At 40.9% G+C, this 17,227-nt stretch overlaps 1 protein-coding gene across 1 annotated transcript in view; it reads left to right on the top strand.

Moving 5' to 3' along the window:
- Positions 1-14,309: 14,309 nt before the first annotated feature.
- PDE3A (phosphodiesterase 3A) overlaps positions 14,310-17,227 on the top strand; it is a 314,238-nt gene continuing 311,320 nt past the window's right edge. The window contains exon 1 of the mRNA XM_077870850.1: positions 14,310-14,911. Within this exon, the coding sequence (XP_077726976.1) occupies positions 14,387-14,911 (525 nt within the window). The 5' untranslated portion in view covers positions 14,310-14,386. The remainder of the gene's footprint in view (positions 14,912-17,227) is intronic.

Genomic DNA, 17,227 nt, shown 5'->3' with positions numbered 1-17,227 from the left:
AACATTTACATTCTACTCTCTTGGCAAATTTTAATTATACAGTATAGTATTGTATCAACTATAGTTATTTTATTATACATGAGATCCTCAAATCCTATTCGTCTTATGACTGGAAGTTTATACCCTTGACCAATCTAGCCGTATTTCTCACACACCCTAGCCCCTTGGCAAGCATCATTCTCCTCTGTTTCTGAGTTCAGTATTTCTTTTTTGCAGATTCCACATACAAGTGATACCACACAGTATTTGTCTTTGTCTGACTTACTTCACTTCGTATAATGCCCTCCAGATTCATCCACATTGTTGCAAATGACAAGATTTTTTTTTAAGATTTTCTTTTTTTAAGGCAGAAAAATCTCCTGTGTGTGTGTGCTTGTGTGTGTGTGTCATATTTTATTTCTTTATTCTTCTTGTCAGTAGACATTTAGGTTGTTTCCATACCTTGGCTATTGTAAATAATAGCCATAAATGAACTGTAAATTTTTTCCCAAAAAATAAATGTTGTGGTTTATAATAAGAAAGATGTATTTGTTTTTCTGACACAGAGCTCCTAAAACTCTTGGAATTTCCTAAGTGATGAGAGCAATAAAGGTGGCTTTTGGTATGTTAATAAGGGAGCTTTTGGAAAGCCCCTCAACTTGGGGGCTGGTTGCCAGGAGAACCTACCAGCTCCTTAGTGGGTTGGAGCTTTCAGCCCCACCCCCCACCTCTGGGCAGCAGAGAGGGGCTAGGGGTTGAATGAATCACCAATGCCCAATGATTTAATTAATCATGCCTATGTAATAAAGATGCCACAAAAACACAAAAGGATTTGGAGAGCCTCCAGGTTGGTGAACACGTGGAGGTTCAGGGAGAATGGTATGTTCAGAGAAAACATGGGAGCTCTGTACCCTCTTCCCATACCTTGCCCTATGCATCTCTTCCATCTGGCTGTTCCTGAGTTAAATTATTTTATCATGAACTAGTAATTTATTAAGTAGTGTTACCCTGAGTTCTGTGAGCTGCTCCAGAAACTTAATTGAACCCAATGAGGAGATCATTGGAACCTCTAATCTATAGCCAATTGGCCAGCAGCACAGGTGACAAATTGGGCTTCCAACTGACGTCTGAAGGCTGGGGGAAGAGGAAGCTCTTATAGGACTGAGCCCTTAACCTGTGGGATCCGATGCTATCTTTGGGTAGATAGTGTAGAATTGAGTTGAATTATGGACACCCAGCTGGTGTCTGAGAACTGCTTTCTCTGTAGTATAGGGAATAAAAACCTCATACTGGAGGGACATTAGATATGAGGCAAAGAACTGCTGTCTATACTATGGACATTTATATACATAATTGCATCTTGACACCTGGACTCTGTATCTTTTATCACTCAAAGTATCCCTTATTTTATTTTATCCTTTATTTTACATTATCATTTAGACATCAAAAATCTTTACATAAGGAAGCCTTGGGAGAAAAGGAAATAAAACAGACATAACCCATGGCTTCCCAAATTTCAGGACCTCTTCAGTAAGGACTAAGAAAGACAACTGTAAAAGTGAGCAGGACTTAAAGTACTCAGTTACTGAGTACAACGTGTGAGCTTTCCGCAATCAAGTGCTAACAGAGAGTAGTCTGTTCAGATCCCACTTAGTTCTACTGCTTGGGTGCAAGAGTGAACTTATTTTAGCCGTCGGCCCAAATATATTGGTTAAATTATTACCATTTTAATTTAGAGGCAGCTGAGAAAATATATGGCAATTACTCCCAGTGACCACTAGATTCAAGATGTCTTTTCATTCATTAATTATTAAGGATTGGGCTTTTGTAAGAGGAGGTGATGGTGACCTCTTTCTCTCCCCCTCTTGCACACCCCTCCCTCTCTCTCTCTCTCTCTTTCATTTAACACCTCTTTCATAGAGGTGCTGTGAGGATTTCTGTCTGTGTGGTAATGAAGTTCAGTAGCCTGCTTTGAATTTGTCAGTGGAAAAGGTGTTATAAAATTGTAAAGTAAAAAATATACTGCTACTAATAAGGATGTTGATCTTGAAATGCAATATGAAAACCAGAGACTGGAAATTTAAAATTTGTAATGAAATGCTCTAAAGCTGTGATCTCTTCAGACCTTGGGAGTTCAGCAGGGGTGGGCCCAGAGAAGACTTGGATGGAAGAAGCTGCAGGATGTGGTGGCGGTGATTCAGTAGGTGGCTCTCTTCCATCCCAGGGTGGTCCGCAGCCAACTCCCAGCCCTGGGTTATGGAGTTCTGGGCTGCAGGAGAACCATCCATTGGATGAGATAGAAAACTGAGGTTCTGACCACTTCTGCTCATTAAAAATTCCAGGGCATTTTTATAAGGTTAAGGATGTATCCTTGTGTTCTACAATCTGGTTCCAGTTGGGTAGTAATGTTGGCTTCTTAGGGAAATCTAGAAAAAAGAAGGTACATGGAAATTTCAGGAGGTTGATTAACATTCCTATAGGAGAAAATCTATGACAGATGATATCAAAATTTTATCCTGAACTCTATTTTACAGAATAGCAAAACACCTGTTTGAATAACTTTCTTATTGAGGTGTAAATGCATTTGTAGGTGAGAAATAGATCCCCTTTCTTGATAAGTTTATATTATAAGGGCTAATTTATGGAACCACTCCAGTATTTGTATATGGTAATGAAACGACTTGTATTTTAAGGTATTTTCTGGGCTTTTTTTTTTTTTTTTTTAGTCCCTTGAATAATATTTGAAATAGGAAATGGAAAAAGATACATAATGGATGATAATAATTGTTTTGAAATAGAATAAATCTGAAAGCTTTCTCTGACCCCATTTAGCTACATGTCACCCATAACTTCCAGAACTCTTAGCTATGGGTCACATAACTTTACATGTAATATATTAATTATGATTACAAAAATCAGAGCAAGAATGTCAAATTTATTCTTAATAAGAAATGGACCAAAGTTTAAAAAAAGAAAGAAAAAATCAATATAAATATTAGATCAAGGAGAGGAGAGTGATTATCAGATAAAACTTGTACATTTAGAGTCACCCCTCTTTTGGGATGGGAGAAGAACCACATTGCTTTCTTCTACGCATCACTTACTATTCTTACTGAACTCAAAATACCCCGTTTCTAGATTTTGGTTAGAGAAAATCATTGAGCCTAAGCTCCGTATGTAATTTGCCATTTCTGTGGAAAGTTACCATAGTGCTGTGGTTCCAGTAGAATGAAAAAAATGCCTCACCGTTTCAGGCAGACATCAACTCAGATTAACTAATATGGCACTTCTCTCTTGGACTCTGAATGTGAGATATTGATTATAATGAGAAGCCCAGATGTCTTTTTTTCTGAACTCCATATTAATGGAAGAAATAGTAGACTAGCATATTGTTTTTTGTATTTAAGTCTTTATGACTAAATAATAGTTATCTATGCACATCGATGATCCCTTTTCTACAGTTTCTATAGGTAGTGTTTTTTTTTTTTTAATGCTATATTTGGACACTTTTCCTGTGCTTTTACAACATACTTATTCTGTGAAAGCCAAACAAACATGCCACAGTCATAAATGAGATTGCCCTTTGGGGGCTAATGCTTTGAGGGAGGCAAGAATATAAGAGACAGTATAATAGTATAATAAATAGCTCGAGATTCGTAGGATCCCATGCAGCTACAAATACAAATAACAGGTAAATGTGAGGAATGTAGAAAAACTGGTTAAGCACCAGTGTTCTTCAGCTGCATTTACTTAGAGATGTGAAATACATAAACTGCTGGATCACGGCATCCACAGACCAGGAATCCAGGCTGAATTGTGGGGTACCTTGATCAAGGCACCTGAAATGTCTGTGCTTCCATTTATATTTACGCAATTAGGATGCTATTATCCTTTCCATCCATTTTGTATATTTCATGTGAACAATGTTAACAAATCATCTTCGAAAGCAAAGACTAAAACTATATTTAAGTACAGGTATGCCCCAAAGTTCTCAGCATTAAGCCGCCACAACTTTGACCTGTGTCTGTGAGCATCTATACTTTATTTCGATTTATTTGTCCATCCATTAGCAAGATGTATCCGAAGGTATCAGAAAAGCCTAAGGGAGATTATTTTGGATATCAGGGAAGTGTTCAAAAACTTTCCAGTAGATTAATGATAATTGCTTCTTTGCTTTACTCCATTTTGGCTACAAAAGTTCTCATATATATACTCTCCTTTCAGATTAAAGTGGAAACCCACCCTTGTAAGTATTTTTCAGGATAAACTGCTTTATCATAGCCAGAGACTAATTCTTTGTATTTTCAATTTTTTAAATTATATATTTATTTAACTTTACAGTATATTTAGCAATTATTTCGTAACAAATTAACCAAATATCTAAAGAATTCCAATTATGTGAACAGTACAGAGAAAACCAGTACATTTTAAAAAATAACCTGCCATGGTTCGGTTAGGTCATCTGACTCTTGATTTTGGTTCAGGTCATGATTTCACAGTCCTGAGATTGAGCCCTGCATTAGGCTCTATGCTGGGTGTGGAGCTGGCTTAAGATTCTTTTTCTTCCCCTGCCCCTTCCTGCTTGTGCCATTTCTCTCTCTCTCTGTTTTTTTTTTCTCTCTCTCTTAAATGAATAAATCCTTTAAAAAATGACATGCCTAAGTATAGATAGAAAGAATAGCGATTCTTCTTTTAGGAGTAGCAGAGATAATGCAAAATATATTTTTTCTCTTTATATTGTAGATTCATATGTAGTGAGAAAAAATTCAGAAATTCACATACTCTTTACCCAGTTTCCTCCAATGGTAACATCTTGAAAAACTATAGAACAGTATTACAAGCAGGATATTAGCATTGATACAATCAAGGTACAAAACAGATTCAGTAACACCGTGATCCCTCCAACTGAACTTCTATAACCACACATATTTCCTAACCACTTAACCCCTATTTGACCTCTGCCACCCATTAATGTGCTCTCCATTTTAATACTTTTTTTAAATTTCAAGAATGTTATATAAGTGGTATCAGACAATATGCAACATTTAAGGGTTAGCTTTTTTGGCTCAGGACAAGTTCCTGGAGATTTATCTAAGTTTTTGCGTGTATCAGCAGTTTGATGCTTTTAATTATTGAGCTGGATTCTGAAAAATATGTTTTTAAGCTCTAAACACACCTTGCTGGGAATTGTGCTTTACCTAGGGGACACTTGTTTTTGAGTAAAGTACACAATTAGAGAAAACATAAAATGAGAGAGGGTATTTCTTGCTTCAATCTACTTTCAAAATTCTGGTAGTTTAAATGAATTATGAGCAACAACAACATGAATATAGCTGGAAAACACAGTTGACATATTTTTAAGTTACATTAATATAAACATGTATTTATGATCATGAGAAGGAATACAATGGTTTTATTCTCTTCTTCTTCGGCAGTATCAGACTTAGAGCATTCCAGAATTCTGCTGATAAGTAGAAAGAAAGGCTACAAAGATCACCCAAGGGCCAAAATCCACATTGCCCAATAAATTGTTCTACAAACTGGGAATTTATCTCATGAGGAAAATAAAGCTTCATAAAGGTTTCAAATATTTTGAATGCTGCTATGTATGGAAACCAACAAAGTCTTATTTTGTATTTTCCCAAAAGCAGAACTGGGAAAAATATTTGAGAAGAGACAGGTTTTACTTCAATGTAAGAGGAGGCTCCCCCCTACCTCCCCACCCCAGTTTTATTGAGACATAATATGTATAGACATTTGGCTGATTATAATTTCCTCCAAAATGATAAGGAAGTTCAAAACACTTTATTAACCTTTAGAAACACTAGTAGGTTTCATATAAAAGAGGATTAAATTTATAAACCAAAGATGTTTCTGGGCTACCCACAATTTTTTCCTGGCATCTTGCTATGATATACACAAAAATAGTATGGGTGCCATTATAACTCTAAGGGTAAAGTAAAAACTAACTTTAAAATTCAGTGCTGTCAGAATATCGAAATAGGCTATACTTATTTTTTTCTATTAAGTAACCATCAATTTTTCTCTACAAATACGCTCTAATTGAAAACACGAATGATCTTTAAATTTTAAGACTTTGAAATGGTCTGTACATCAGTAGCAGTGATATAATGGAGGTATTTTCTCAGGAGGTCAGTAAGAGCTCAGTCTTAGACAATTTACCAGTAATTTATTTGGTGGGCACCATATTTTCTTTCTTCCACTTCTTCCCCCAAAGTAGTCTTTTTTTCATGCTATTATGTGTTCCTTCTAATTTTTGGTAAAATTTGTTCCTCTTTTTAAAAGTACTTGATGTGTTCCTTTAATAGGACCATTATTGCGAACTTTAGTAAATATGGATTGTAATTCATTCATGAAGATGATGTTACTGAAAATCCCTGCAACTCTTCCCCTATTACATGCTCTCTGCCCACCTTTGCCCCAACAATAAAATATTTTGTTTCTTTAATTGTCTTATTCTTTAACTGATGGCTCTATCCAGAGTCTCGTGGAAGAGAATTTTTGTTTTGTTTTGAAATTAAAGTGAATGGTCTTAAAGAATAAGGCACAGGAGTAATTCTTTATTCCTTCCAGGCTTTTGCCAACATACTGCATATATTTTGAGATTAGGGTTATTTTTAAAGCAATTATTACTGAACGGAAACTAGTTCATTGTCAGTCCAACCCCCATCCTTCTTCTACCTCTTACTTCTACAGACGCAATTGAAAATTACTATTCATAATGAATGGGTCTGAGATACTACAAGATTTTGAATCATCACAGAAAGATTCAATTAAGCCTGTCATGCTGATGGTGCTAAAGCAGAGAAGTGGAACAATTTGTTTTTTTTTTTTAAACTTTTAAAAATAGTAATATAAGCAATTTTAAAGTTCTTACTACTCCTACTTTTTTTATAGTATTTTGCTGTTTGTATAAAAATAGATGTACAATAAATGCATTCCCAGCTGTTCTGTTTGAATCAGGTACTATGTACTCTGCTCTCATGGCCCGTGATTTCCTTCCTCCTTTAATAGCCTTGTCCCCGGAGGTTGAGACATGGAGGGTGTCAAGAATTCTAGAAAGGAAAGCTATTAGTCTTCACTTCTATACAGAACATCACCTTTAGATGTTTATGTATACTTGACTCTTAAGTGAAAAGCCAGCTGATTTCACACACACAAAACAGTTTATCGTTATTTGGGTGACTAACAAAATAGAGATTTGTATCATTACCTAAGAATTTACTTTTTGAAGAGTTACAGGTCTAGAGGAATTACTGAAACTACTGATGTTACAAATGAGTTACTAATGATATCAATGAGAAGAACTGATGTGATGGAGAATACATCAATGTATGGTAGGAAAGATCTAGATTCTAGGCCTGTCCATAATCATGTCTATTTTACAAATCATGCCTAACGTGTCTCATTTCCAAATTTCAAAACTAGGTAAAAAATCATGTATTTGTAACTGGATACCAACTGAGGGAATTTATGGAGAAGTGACCGAAGTAAGGGCTAAGAAAGATTACTATGATAGCAAGCTACTGAAACCTTGGGATTCATCCAGTTTTTATTATAACAGCCTTCAGAAAAAGGCATTATATTTTATTAGTGAATCAAGTACTTGCTGTTTCAAAAATTCCCAGATAAAGTGCCACCGGTTAGAGCTGTGCCTGAGATTATGATCTCTTCGGCCCCATGCCTGAAGCCTTTGTCTGCAAAAGGCTCTGTCCCTTAAATCCATTGTGACAATAAATATCATTTTCTGCATGTACCACAAAGTGAACAAGATTGGGAAGCCCTGTACCTAATGCACTCTGATTTCCTTGACAGTTTGTTTAGAAAAGGTAGAGCCAGCAGCTAACAACACCCAAAATGTATTGTAGGAAAGGCCAACTCTTTCAGACAGTGTGGATATAGAGGGCATGGAAGGTAAAGTGAACTGTCCTGGTGAGTTGTACTATAGACAATCCGATGCTTTGTCAGTAAGTTTTGTGGGGAGCAACCAGGTTTCACACCTTGCTTTTCTCCTATAAAGTTTCTTTTTTTTTTAAAAAGATTTTATTTATATATTTGAGAGAGGGAGAGAGCGCACAAGCAAAGAGGGGCAGAAGGGGAGAGAGAAGCAGGCTCCCCACTGACGAGGGAGCCTGACATAGGGTTCCATCCCAGGACCATGGGATCATGACCTAAGGCAGATGCTCAACCATCTGAGCCACTCAGACGCCCCTCCTATAATGTTTCAAAGTTCACAATTGTATTTCCAACTCTGTTACTTAAATTCTTTGGAAATTAAACAGGGGCAGCACTCTACAGAAGGAGGGGGATGTTGCATTAAAAAATATAAGCTTTCTATGTTTTTTTTCCCCCTCCTGACTAGATATGGAATATTAAGTATTGGTAAGGTCTATTTTGGCAAAATATTTAATTTTTTAAATTTAAATTAACTCCTAGAATAGTGTTGTTAATTGGAATAGTTGGAGACTATGTCACAGATCATGATGTGAGAATCAGTGATTTTTATTTAGACATCTCCTAATCCTCCTTCTCACCTGACTTGCTATGGTGAGATATGCATATGGTTAAACTGTTTTCCACCCTGTTCCTACCAGAAAACGGCTGTGGGTTATGGACATTTCACCTGAGAATCAATACAAAAGTTTTTGAGGTATTACCTATTTCTCTTATAAATGAGCAATTTATATACCAATTTTTCTTTAAGCAACATTCTGTAAAAAATGTTGCTGCATGATTTGCCCATCAGTCTACTCTGGGCAGCAGAATCTTCAACGCAAGATTTTGAAGGATCTGTACACTTGCGCAATTAGTTGTATAAACATACGAAGATTGTTTAACTTAGGACTTCATAAGATGATAAAGATATCTCTGTCTTTTTTCTTTCATCATTTATTCGTTGACTTCGTTCATTCACCAAATATTTATTCAGCAAGTATTCACAGAGCTCCTGCCATGTGCGGGGCACGAGTCTGGTCATTGGTGGTACACAGCAACAAGCTAAAGATGTTCATGGTCTTTGTTCACAGAGCACTTATACCCTAGCGAAGGGAGATGTACGATAAGCAAGAAACCAAATAAATATGCAAGACCATTTTCTATAGTGATATGTGCTATAAATAGAATGCAACCGGGTAGTGTGGTAGGGAAGGACAAAACATGTGTGGGCACATGGAGATTCAAGACTTTTTGATAAGATGATGGGGAAAAAGCCTTTCTACAAAGGTAATATTTTAAATGAGAACTGATGGAGCAGAAGGAGGCAGCTATGTGAAGTTCTGTAGATATTAAGGTCCTGAGCAGGATTTTCAATTTGACATAATAAGAATGACAGAACGATGGCTTGAGGGGCAAGAGATGCATTCCCTCCCCATGAGAAGCTAACAGCCATGTGAGGCTATTAAATTTTAAATCAATTAAAATAAAATATAAAAACTCAGTTCCTCAGTGGCACTGTGTTTCAAGTCCTCAAAAGCCTCACATGACTAGTCGCTACCATATTTGGGAGTGCAGAGTATATTCTCATCTTTGAAGGAATGTTCTGAGGGATAGTGTTGCACTAGTGAAGTAGGAGAATTAGGAGAGGTCATGTTAGAGTGGTTTGCAAAGATCACGAAGGTCGTAGTAGGTGGCCATGAGAACTGCAAGTTCAGTGGGAAGCCTGTGGATGGTTTTAAGCAAGGAGTGATATCATTTGACTTAGATTGTAAAATTCTCACTCAGGCTGCTGTGTGGAAGAAAATGAAGGGGATGAGAGCAAGACCAGTTAGAAAGTGATTTCAATTGTCCTGGCTAGGGACAGTGATGGGTCTTTGGTTTGTAATTCTAAGTAAGATGGTGAAAAACAGATGGATTCAAGATGTATTTTAGAGACAGAATAAAAAAAACTTAATAATAGGTTGTCTGTAAAGAAGGTAAATAAGGAATTGAGGGCAGTGCCCTTTTGGGGGCCTGAGCATCTAGGTAGGTGGTTATGTTTTTTTCCTGTGGTGGGACACTACTGAGGAGAAAGTCTGGGTATGTGGGGCTTGGTGGAAGAGCAGGGAGTGAGTTGAAAGGTAAGAATTTTGTTTAGGGTTTATTATATGTTAGATAGCCATTTGATATATATGCAGAGAGTTCAGGTAGGTAGTTGGGAATGAGTAAACCCCTACTATAGTGCATAAACTTTTAAAATTTAGCAGAATCCCCTTAAGCATAGCTGTATTTGGCAAATGATATGCAATGGGTTTAAACTCGAGATCCTTTTCACAAAGTGCTAATGGAAACACCGTTGTTAGATTTGGCTAAGTAGAGGGTTTACCAAGTTATATTTGAATTTTTCTTTCCATTTTCTGGAAAGTGGAATTATTATATAGTGATACAAATATATATTTTTTTAGTCTCCCAAATAATGATAAATTGTTTTTTGTGTGTGCCAAGTATCAGCATGCTTTTCACTTAAGAGTCTCATATACATTTGAGTTACTAATGTTATCAATGAGATGAACTAATGTGAAGGAAAACACATCGATATACAGTAGGAAAGATCTGGATTCTACTTTCCTGCATGTATCACACTTTTCTTTTTTTCTTTTTTTACATTTTTCTTATCCTTTGGCTATGTTGTCCCTTTCTTGAATTAGGACTGTTATCTGTAGAAAACGGGCAGTTTTATTTATAGATGATTATTCAATGTCCGCTTTATGTATTGGGTCTTACTTCATTTAATATATTCCACACAATGTCTGTCACTTCGTTTACTATACTGCTGTAGCTTTCTGCATCTCTCTTCTAGTAAGAATAATTGTTATTTTCATTCATCTGCTTCGTGGTTCTGGATGGCAATGGGGGTAAGGGGAGTGATGGAATCTATGTTCTTTCCTTTGTGTGGGACAAATAAACCTCTGATTTTTATTTATTTATTTTTTTTGAGAATGTAGAGAAACCCAGATGCCAGGACATTGCCTCTGTAATACCACTGAACACCTCAAGAATGTCAGTTTAACATTATAGGTCTAGTATTTTTGTTTTGCTGCATTAACACATGTCATTCTTATTTTTTTCAGTTACATTTTTTAAAAAATGTCAACATTCCATCTCTTATAAATTCAGTTTTTATGATTATTTTTTTTTCTCAAGAACTGAGAGTATCATGTGGGTAAGGGACAGAAAAAATGGAAATATTATAAAATTCCCCTATGTTTTTCTTACTTTGATACACATCATATTTTTCATTTAATAGGCTATTTTTGATGCCAATGGATATTAGCATGATTTTCCAATCAAAGTTTTTCACTCTGAAGTATTCCAGGTAGGCTCTGGCATATGAATCATATATCTAAAAAGGAAACCCAGAGAAGTATGTGTGCATGCTAGGGGGCTCATTTGTCTTTGGCAAAGACATTTCTGCTTCTGTTTCCTTAATTATTAAACAGATGGTGCCCACTGCCACTGACTAGCTGCCCAACTTGTTCTCCATGTGATAGTATAGTTCTGGACATCTGATGGAGAGTTGTATCATCATAGCTCCTCATATCCATTTATATCATAAATTAATATTAATACCTGTCTCTAAGGAGAGCAGGCTGTTTCCCATGAAGCTAAGGTTAAGACTTTACCCATCTTCCCCAACCCCCATGAATTAATTTTATCTCAAGTATCTCCTTTGGCTTCTCTTTATATTACTTCATCTGTACACACAAAATACAGTGGCATATTGAACCAATTATCCAAATACTCCAGGCTAGAAACACACTTTAACCTGGAATGTCAAGATAATTAAGACAAAACTGGATTATTATTATTAGTGAGGGCAAATGACATCTAAGGTACCCATATTAAACATGAACGAGAGCGGACTATCATACTCTAATGTTCTAAGTGTAAAAAAAGGAAGTAGCTCCCAACATTGTTGGGTTTTTATTTATTTATTTATTAAATTTTTATTTATTTATGATAGAGAGAGAGAGAGAGAGGCAGAGACACAGGCAGAGGGAGAAGCAGGCTCCACGCACCGGGACGTGGGATTCGATCCTGGGTCTCCAGGATCACGCCCTGGGCCAAAGGCAGGCGCTAAACCGCTGCGCCACCCAGGGATCCCCATTGTTGGGTTTTTAAAAGCCCGTTGGATATTGAATGATTTTTCATACTCTGCCAAGAAAGCTAGTTTTAAATTTTTTCTTTAGTTTCTCAAATACTACATGACTACAGCACATGAATGGTGCATCTTGTAAACATTCCTAACTAGGGTCCTGATTTTTTCTCACAAGCTTTCTTTATGGTAGACACACTATTTCACAACTAGACAGGTCTTCTCAGAGCTTTCCTGGTTGTTAACCTACTTGGCCTCACATCCCCCTTCAGATTTCTTTTAATTCCTTTCTAATTACTATTTGGGTTTAATTTGCTAAACCTTCTTGAGGCCAGGGTCACTTAATGTCAATGTATTTACCGACCACCATCAACAGCTGTTGCCTAATACTCTCATACCCCAGACTTTTTAAGTAACACTCTAAAACGCGAATGCTCCCCTCCCCACCCCCCCACCCCCCAGCCCTATTTAATGATGCTATTAGGATCTTGGTAACTTGTTGAGATTTTTCCATCATTTGGAACAATGGGCAAGGCTTGGGTTCGCTGTTTAAAACAGACCTTCCAGCAGGAGCAGCCAAAGCATTACAGTGCCCCCTGAAACTGGTTTGCTGTTGCAACTGACCTGGGAACTAAGGAGCATCTTTGAATCACTGACGGTAGACGTGGCTGTCGTTTTTCAAGCCAGGAGGAAGTATGTTGGTTTCCACTGCCTGCCTTGCAGCCAAAGACCATCCTTTTTACCTAGCGTCCCGGGGAGCTCAGCCCGAGGGCCAGCCATAGGCCACCCCGGCTCCGGTAGGCTGGACGGAGGACTGGCCTCAGCCACCCCTTCTGCAGCAGCTGGGAGTGCGGGACCCGCTCGGGGGAAGGGAGCGGAGAGCTGGGAGCAGCGCCTCCTCTGGGGGAGGAGGCGGGAGCTCTGCTGGGAAAGCTTTCCAGGGAGTTGCCTTCACGCAAGCAAGCGAGCTGAATTGATCACTCCAGTTGCTTGCCTCTTCGTTATACAGTTTTAACCAGTCGTCTCCACTCGTTTACCTTTTGCAAAAGCTGCAAATCACCACCTACATCGCACCAAAAAGAAGGGGGGAAAAAAAAAAAGTAATTCTCGTTCTCCCTTCTCACCCTCCCTTCCTCTCACCCTCCCTTCCTCTCCAGCTCGCGCGCTCGCTCTCCCTCCCTGCGTCCCTCCCTCCTCGCGGCTGCCGCGAGCCTCTCGGACTGTGTCTCTTTTTCGACGGGACTCAGCAACTTCTTGGTTCTTTCTCAGCCCCATTTCCATGTTCTTCCGCCCTTTGCCATGAGCCGGACCGACAGACGCAGGGGAGGCTCTGCTTTCTGCCCCGGGGAATGGCGGTTCGCTTCCTGGGGCCGAGCCGGGGAGGATCGGCCGAGGAGAGAGAACGAGTGATAGAGAAGGAGCCGCAGGGAGGAGGCGAAGGGGCACCTCCAGCGGCCGCGGGCCGGGCGCGCAGCAGCGCAGCGCCGAGGGGCGCGCGAGATGGCCCCGAGCTCGCCCTGTGCCCCCGGCTCCTGCGGCGTCTGCAGCCCCCGCGCGCCGGGCGCCTGGGGCGAGCTGTAGAGCCCCCCCGGAGGGAAGGGACCCCGGAGGGCAGGAATCGGGGGGCGGGGGTGGAGCACAATTTTTAAGAGTTTTTCGGAGAGAGCAAGGGAGGAAGTCTGGTCGTTGGTGCCTGTGCTAGCTTTTAACTTGAAGGCGACTGCCTGGAGCATCCAGGATCCTGCAGGAGTTACTGGAAAGCGGAAACTTGCGGCGGCCTGGGGGGCCCGGGGAGAAGGGGTCTCCGAGGGTGGGCTCGGCGGGGGGCGCGCGCGTGCCAGCGCCTGCGCCGGGCTGGGGGCGCCGGGGGCACCTGCGGGACTCCGCGAAGAGGCTGCGATGGCAGCGCCCCGCGAGGCCGGCCGCCGGGGGGGCCCCGCAGCCCCCGCCGCCCCCGCCGCGGGCCCGCACCGTCCCGCTCGCGCCGGCCCCGCACGGCGTGGGGACTCGGGCCGCCGCGGCCGCTGGGGGGACCTGGTGCTGCGGCCGCTCCGGCGCTCCCGGAAACTTTCCTCGGCGCTGTGCGCGGGCTCCCTGTCCTTTCTGCTGGCCCTGCTGCTGCGGCTGGCGCGCGGGGAGGCCGGCCGCGACCCGGGGCGGAGGGAGGCGGCGGCGGCCGCGGAGGAAGCGGCCCCGGGGGCGCAAGGGGGCGTCTTCCCGGGGCCGCGGGGAGGTGCCGCGGGGGGCGGCGCGCCGCTCAGCCCCTGGCTGCAGCCCTCGGCGCTGCTCTTCAGTCTCCTGTGTGCCTTCTTCTGGATGGGCTTGTACCTCCGGCGCGCCGGGGTGCGCCTGCCTCTGGCCGCCGCGCTGCTCGCCGCCTGCTGCGGGGGGGAAGCGCTCGTCCAGCTCGGGCTGGGCGTCGGGGAGGATCGCTTGCTGTCGCTCCCGGCCGCGGGGGTGGTGCTCAGCTGCGTGGCCGCCGCGACATGGCTGGTGCTGAGGCTGAGGCTGGGCGTCCTCATGGTCGCCGTGACTAGCGCGGTCAGGACCGTGGCCCTCATTTCCTTGGAGAGGTTCAAGGTCGCCTGGAGACCTTACCTGGCGTACGCGGCCGGCGTGCTGGGGCTGCTCCTGGCCAGGTACGTGGAGCAGATCCTGCCGCAGTCCGCGGGGGCGGCTCCGAGGGAGCACCTCGGGTCCCAGCTCACTGCCGGGACCAAGGAAGACACCCCGGTGTTCAAGAGGCGGCGGCGGTCCAGCTCCGTGGTGTCCGCCGAGATGTCCGGCTGCGGCAGCAAGTCCCATCGGAGGACCTCCCTGCCCTGCATCCCGAGGGAACAGGTAAGCGCCGGCGAGCTCCGCTCCCTCGCCTCTCCCGGGGACGCTCGGGACGCTCGGGACTCGCCTCGAAGCGGAGGGAATCCGAGCGCTGGGAACTAAAAGGAAGGCAGTCCCGAAAAGTGGTGTGAACTTCAGACTCCGTGGGGGACTAGAGACTTTTTCCTCCCCGTCTCGCTCAGGACTTTACAACCTGAACAGCAGAAACGATAATAAGTAGCACAACTGGGTGGCATTTGCAGGGTCTTCCGCAGCTGGGCCAGCTTTTTGGATCTGCTACACCTGGCGTAGGGCTTCCCTCCGCTCAGGTCCCCTCAGAGTTTTCTCCTCCAGCAGAGATCCTCCAGTTTAGCTTTTTTTTTTTTTTTTTTTATTTATTTATTTATTTAGTTTTAGCAGCACTGGGTGATGTTTCAACACGTGGATTTTACTAGATTTCCTTAATACTTTTGAAGTTTCTTAATACTTTTGATAAAGTGTCTTCTAAAGTGACAAGTCAACGTCTGTGAAGTCAGTAAAAACGGTTCCGATGTAAAAGCAAGCAATGCTTGAAGCTGAGGTGTTGATACACACTTTGTGGTTTTGCAGTGAGTTTTCCTGGATGAGGCTGCATCTGGTGGTGCCCAGTTTGTTTTTGAATTGTAATTTGGGGACATATGTTGGTACATGCTAATGTGTTTTGTTTCCTGATGATAGACTTCTGCGCGGGGAACAGTATGTCTGTACAGTGGAATTTGTCAAAGTCTTGAACTTCGCTGTTGGTGTCAACTAAATAGAAAAAAACAAAAAAAGCCCTTCATTTCTCTTGAGTACTTAAGTGGATGTTTAGAAGTTGGAATGGATTTATACAGATTATACAGGAAATATTCAGGAGAATGATTTTAAGATTGCTGGTGGTATAAATCGCTCAGAAAGGGAGAAGAAGAGGAATCCGGAATGATGAGTGAAGTTGTCCTAGAAAAAAAGTTTAATGAATTTTGGGGATGAATCTCATGATCATTCAGCATTTAAGATCATGGAGTATGGTTGCTTTAGAGGTCCTAAAAGAACAAATCCCAATTTGAAATTCAAGTCGTTTCTGAAAAGGTGTACTTAAGTGTTTGCTTCTCCACTCCAAACAGATATGACACTTGGAAGTGGGAGTTGTAGAGAGCTGATTATGTTCAGCAAGTGGAAATTTACACTTTTCCCACTTAAATTTATGCCTATCTATGGCCCTATTGGGACAACCTTAGTGACTGGGAGAATGTCCTAAGATATAGTAAGCTTTTCTTTTTAGATTGTTCTATGGAGAGTCATTTAGGTATTTCTAAGTCACCATATGGTGTGGTGGCTAGTTTGTTTTTGAAATGGGATTGATTACAAAGAATGTAGTTGTTTGACATTATTTAGCAGAATGGATGACAACATCATAGTCTCTTGTGTTTATTTTAAAACTAATGTTCTTATTTAGCTTTTTGTTTAGATAAAGCAAATATTTCTTGGGTGTAAGCTCACTCTAAGAGTGAAGTTAAAAACAGGCCGCTGACTGATCCTTAGTTTTGGTAGAAATTTTGGAAATCATGAGAATAAAGCAAGCTTTAAGGGTAAACCAATTAAGGGGGGAAAACCAATTAAGGGTAAACCAATTAAGGGGGGAAAACAGTTTGATTTCTATTCAAAGTGTCAGGAAAGAATGACTTTTAAAAGAAAACACTGCTAGTTTAATTATGTTTAGAGCACTTTTCTTGAATTTAAAGGGGAATGTGATAAGATCATTGCAAAATTGAACCATAATTTGTAAGGCTAATCTGTACTTTAATTATACGTAACTCGACTCCAAATTAATATCATTTAGCCTCCTAAATTTCTGAAATTCCGTAACATTTAGAAATCAAGGAGTGAAAGGTAGAGTTAATATGAATTACATTAACCGGCAGTGTTAATTAATCTGCGGATTTGTACTGGTTTTCTTTGGTTTGGATTGATAAATGGAGAATTCAGATAATCTGAAGATTTATCAGAAAATAACCAAGCATTGCATTTTTACATATTTTGCTGATTAATGCTGTTGAAAATGCACATTTATCATCTATTTTGGTCATTTTCTTTGGTTACTATTTTTTTAAAGGCTGTGTTTATGAAGAATGTTCTAAAGTAAGAGACTGGATCTCTTATGGTTGATGGGAAAACAAGGTTACATTTACCAAAAATTTAGATCCTTAAAGTTTTAATAAGGGTACCTACCGGTTAGTATGTGCATGTTACTTAAGACTAGTTTTTATATATGGCCCATTAAAGTTGTTGCTGAGTATAATTGTGGGGGGTGGATGGGAACTA

The sequence above is a fragment of the Canis aureus genome, chromosome 25 (assembly GCF_053574225.1).
Source record: "Canis aureus isolate CA01 chromosome 25, VMU_Caureus_v.1.0, whole genome shotgun sequence".
NCBI classification, from domain to species: Eukaryota; Metazoa; Chordata; class Mammalia; order Carnivora; family Canidae; genus Canis; species Canis aureus.
The sequence above is the reverse complement of the archived record's forward strand: the minus strand, read 5'-3'. Positions and strand labels throughout refer to the sequence as shown.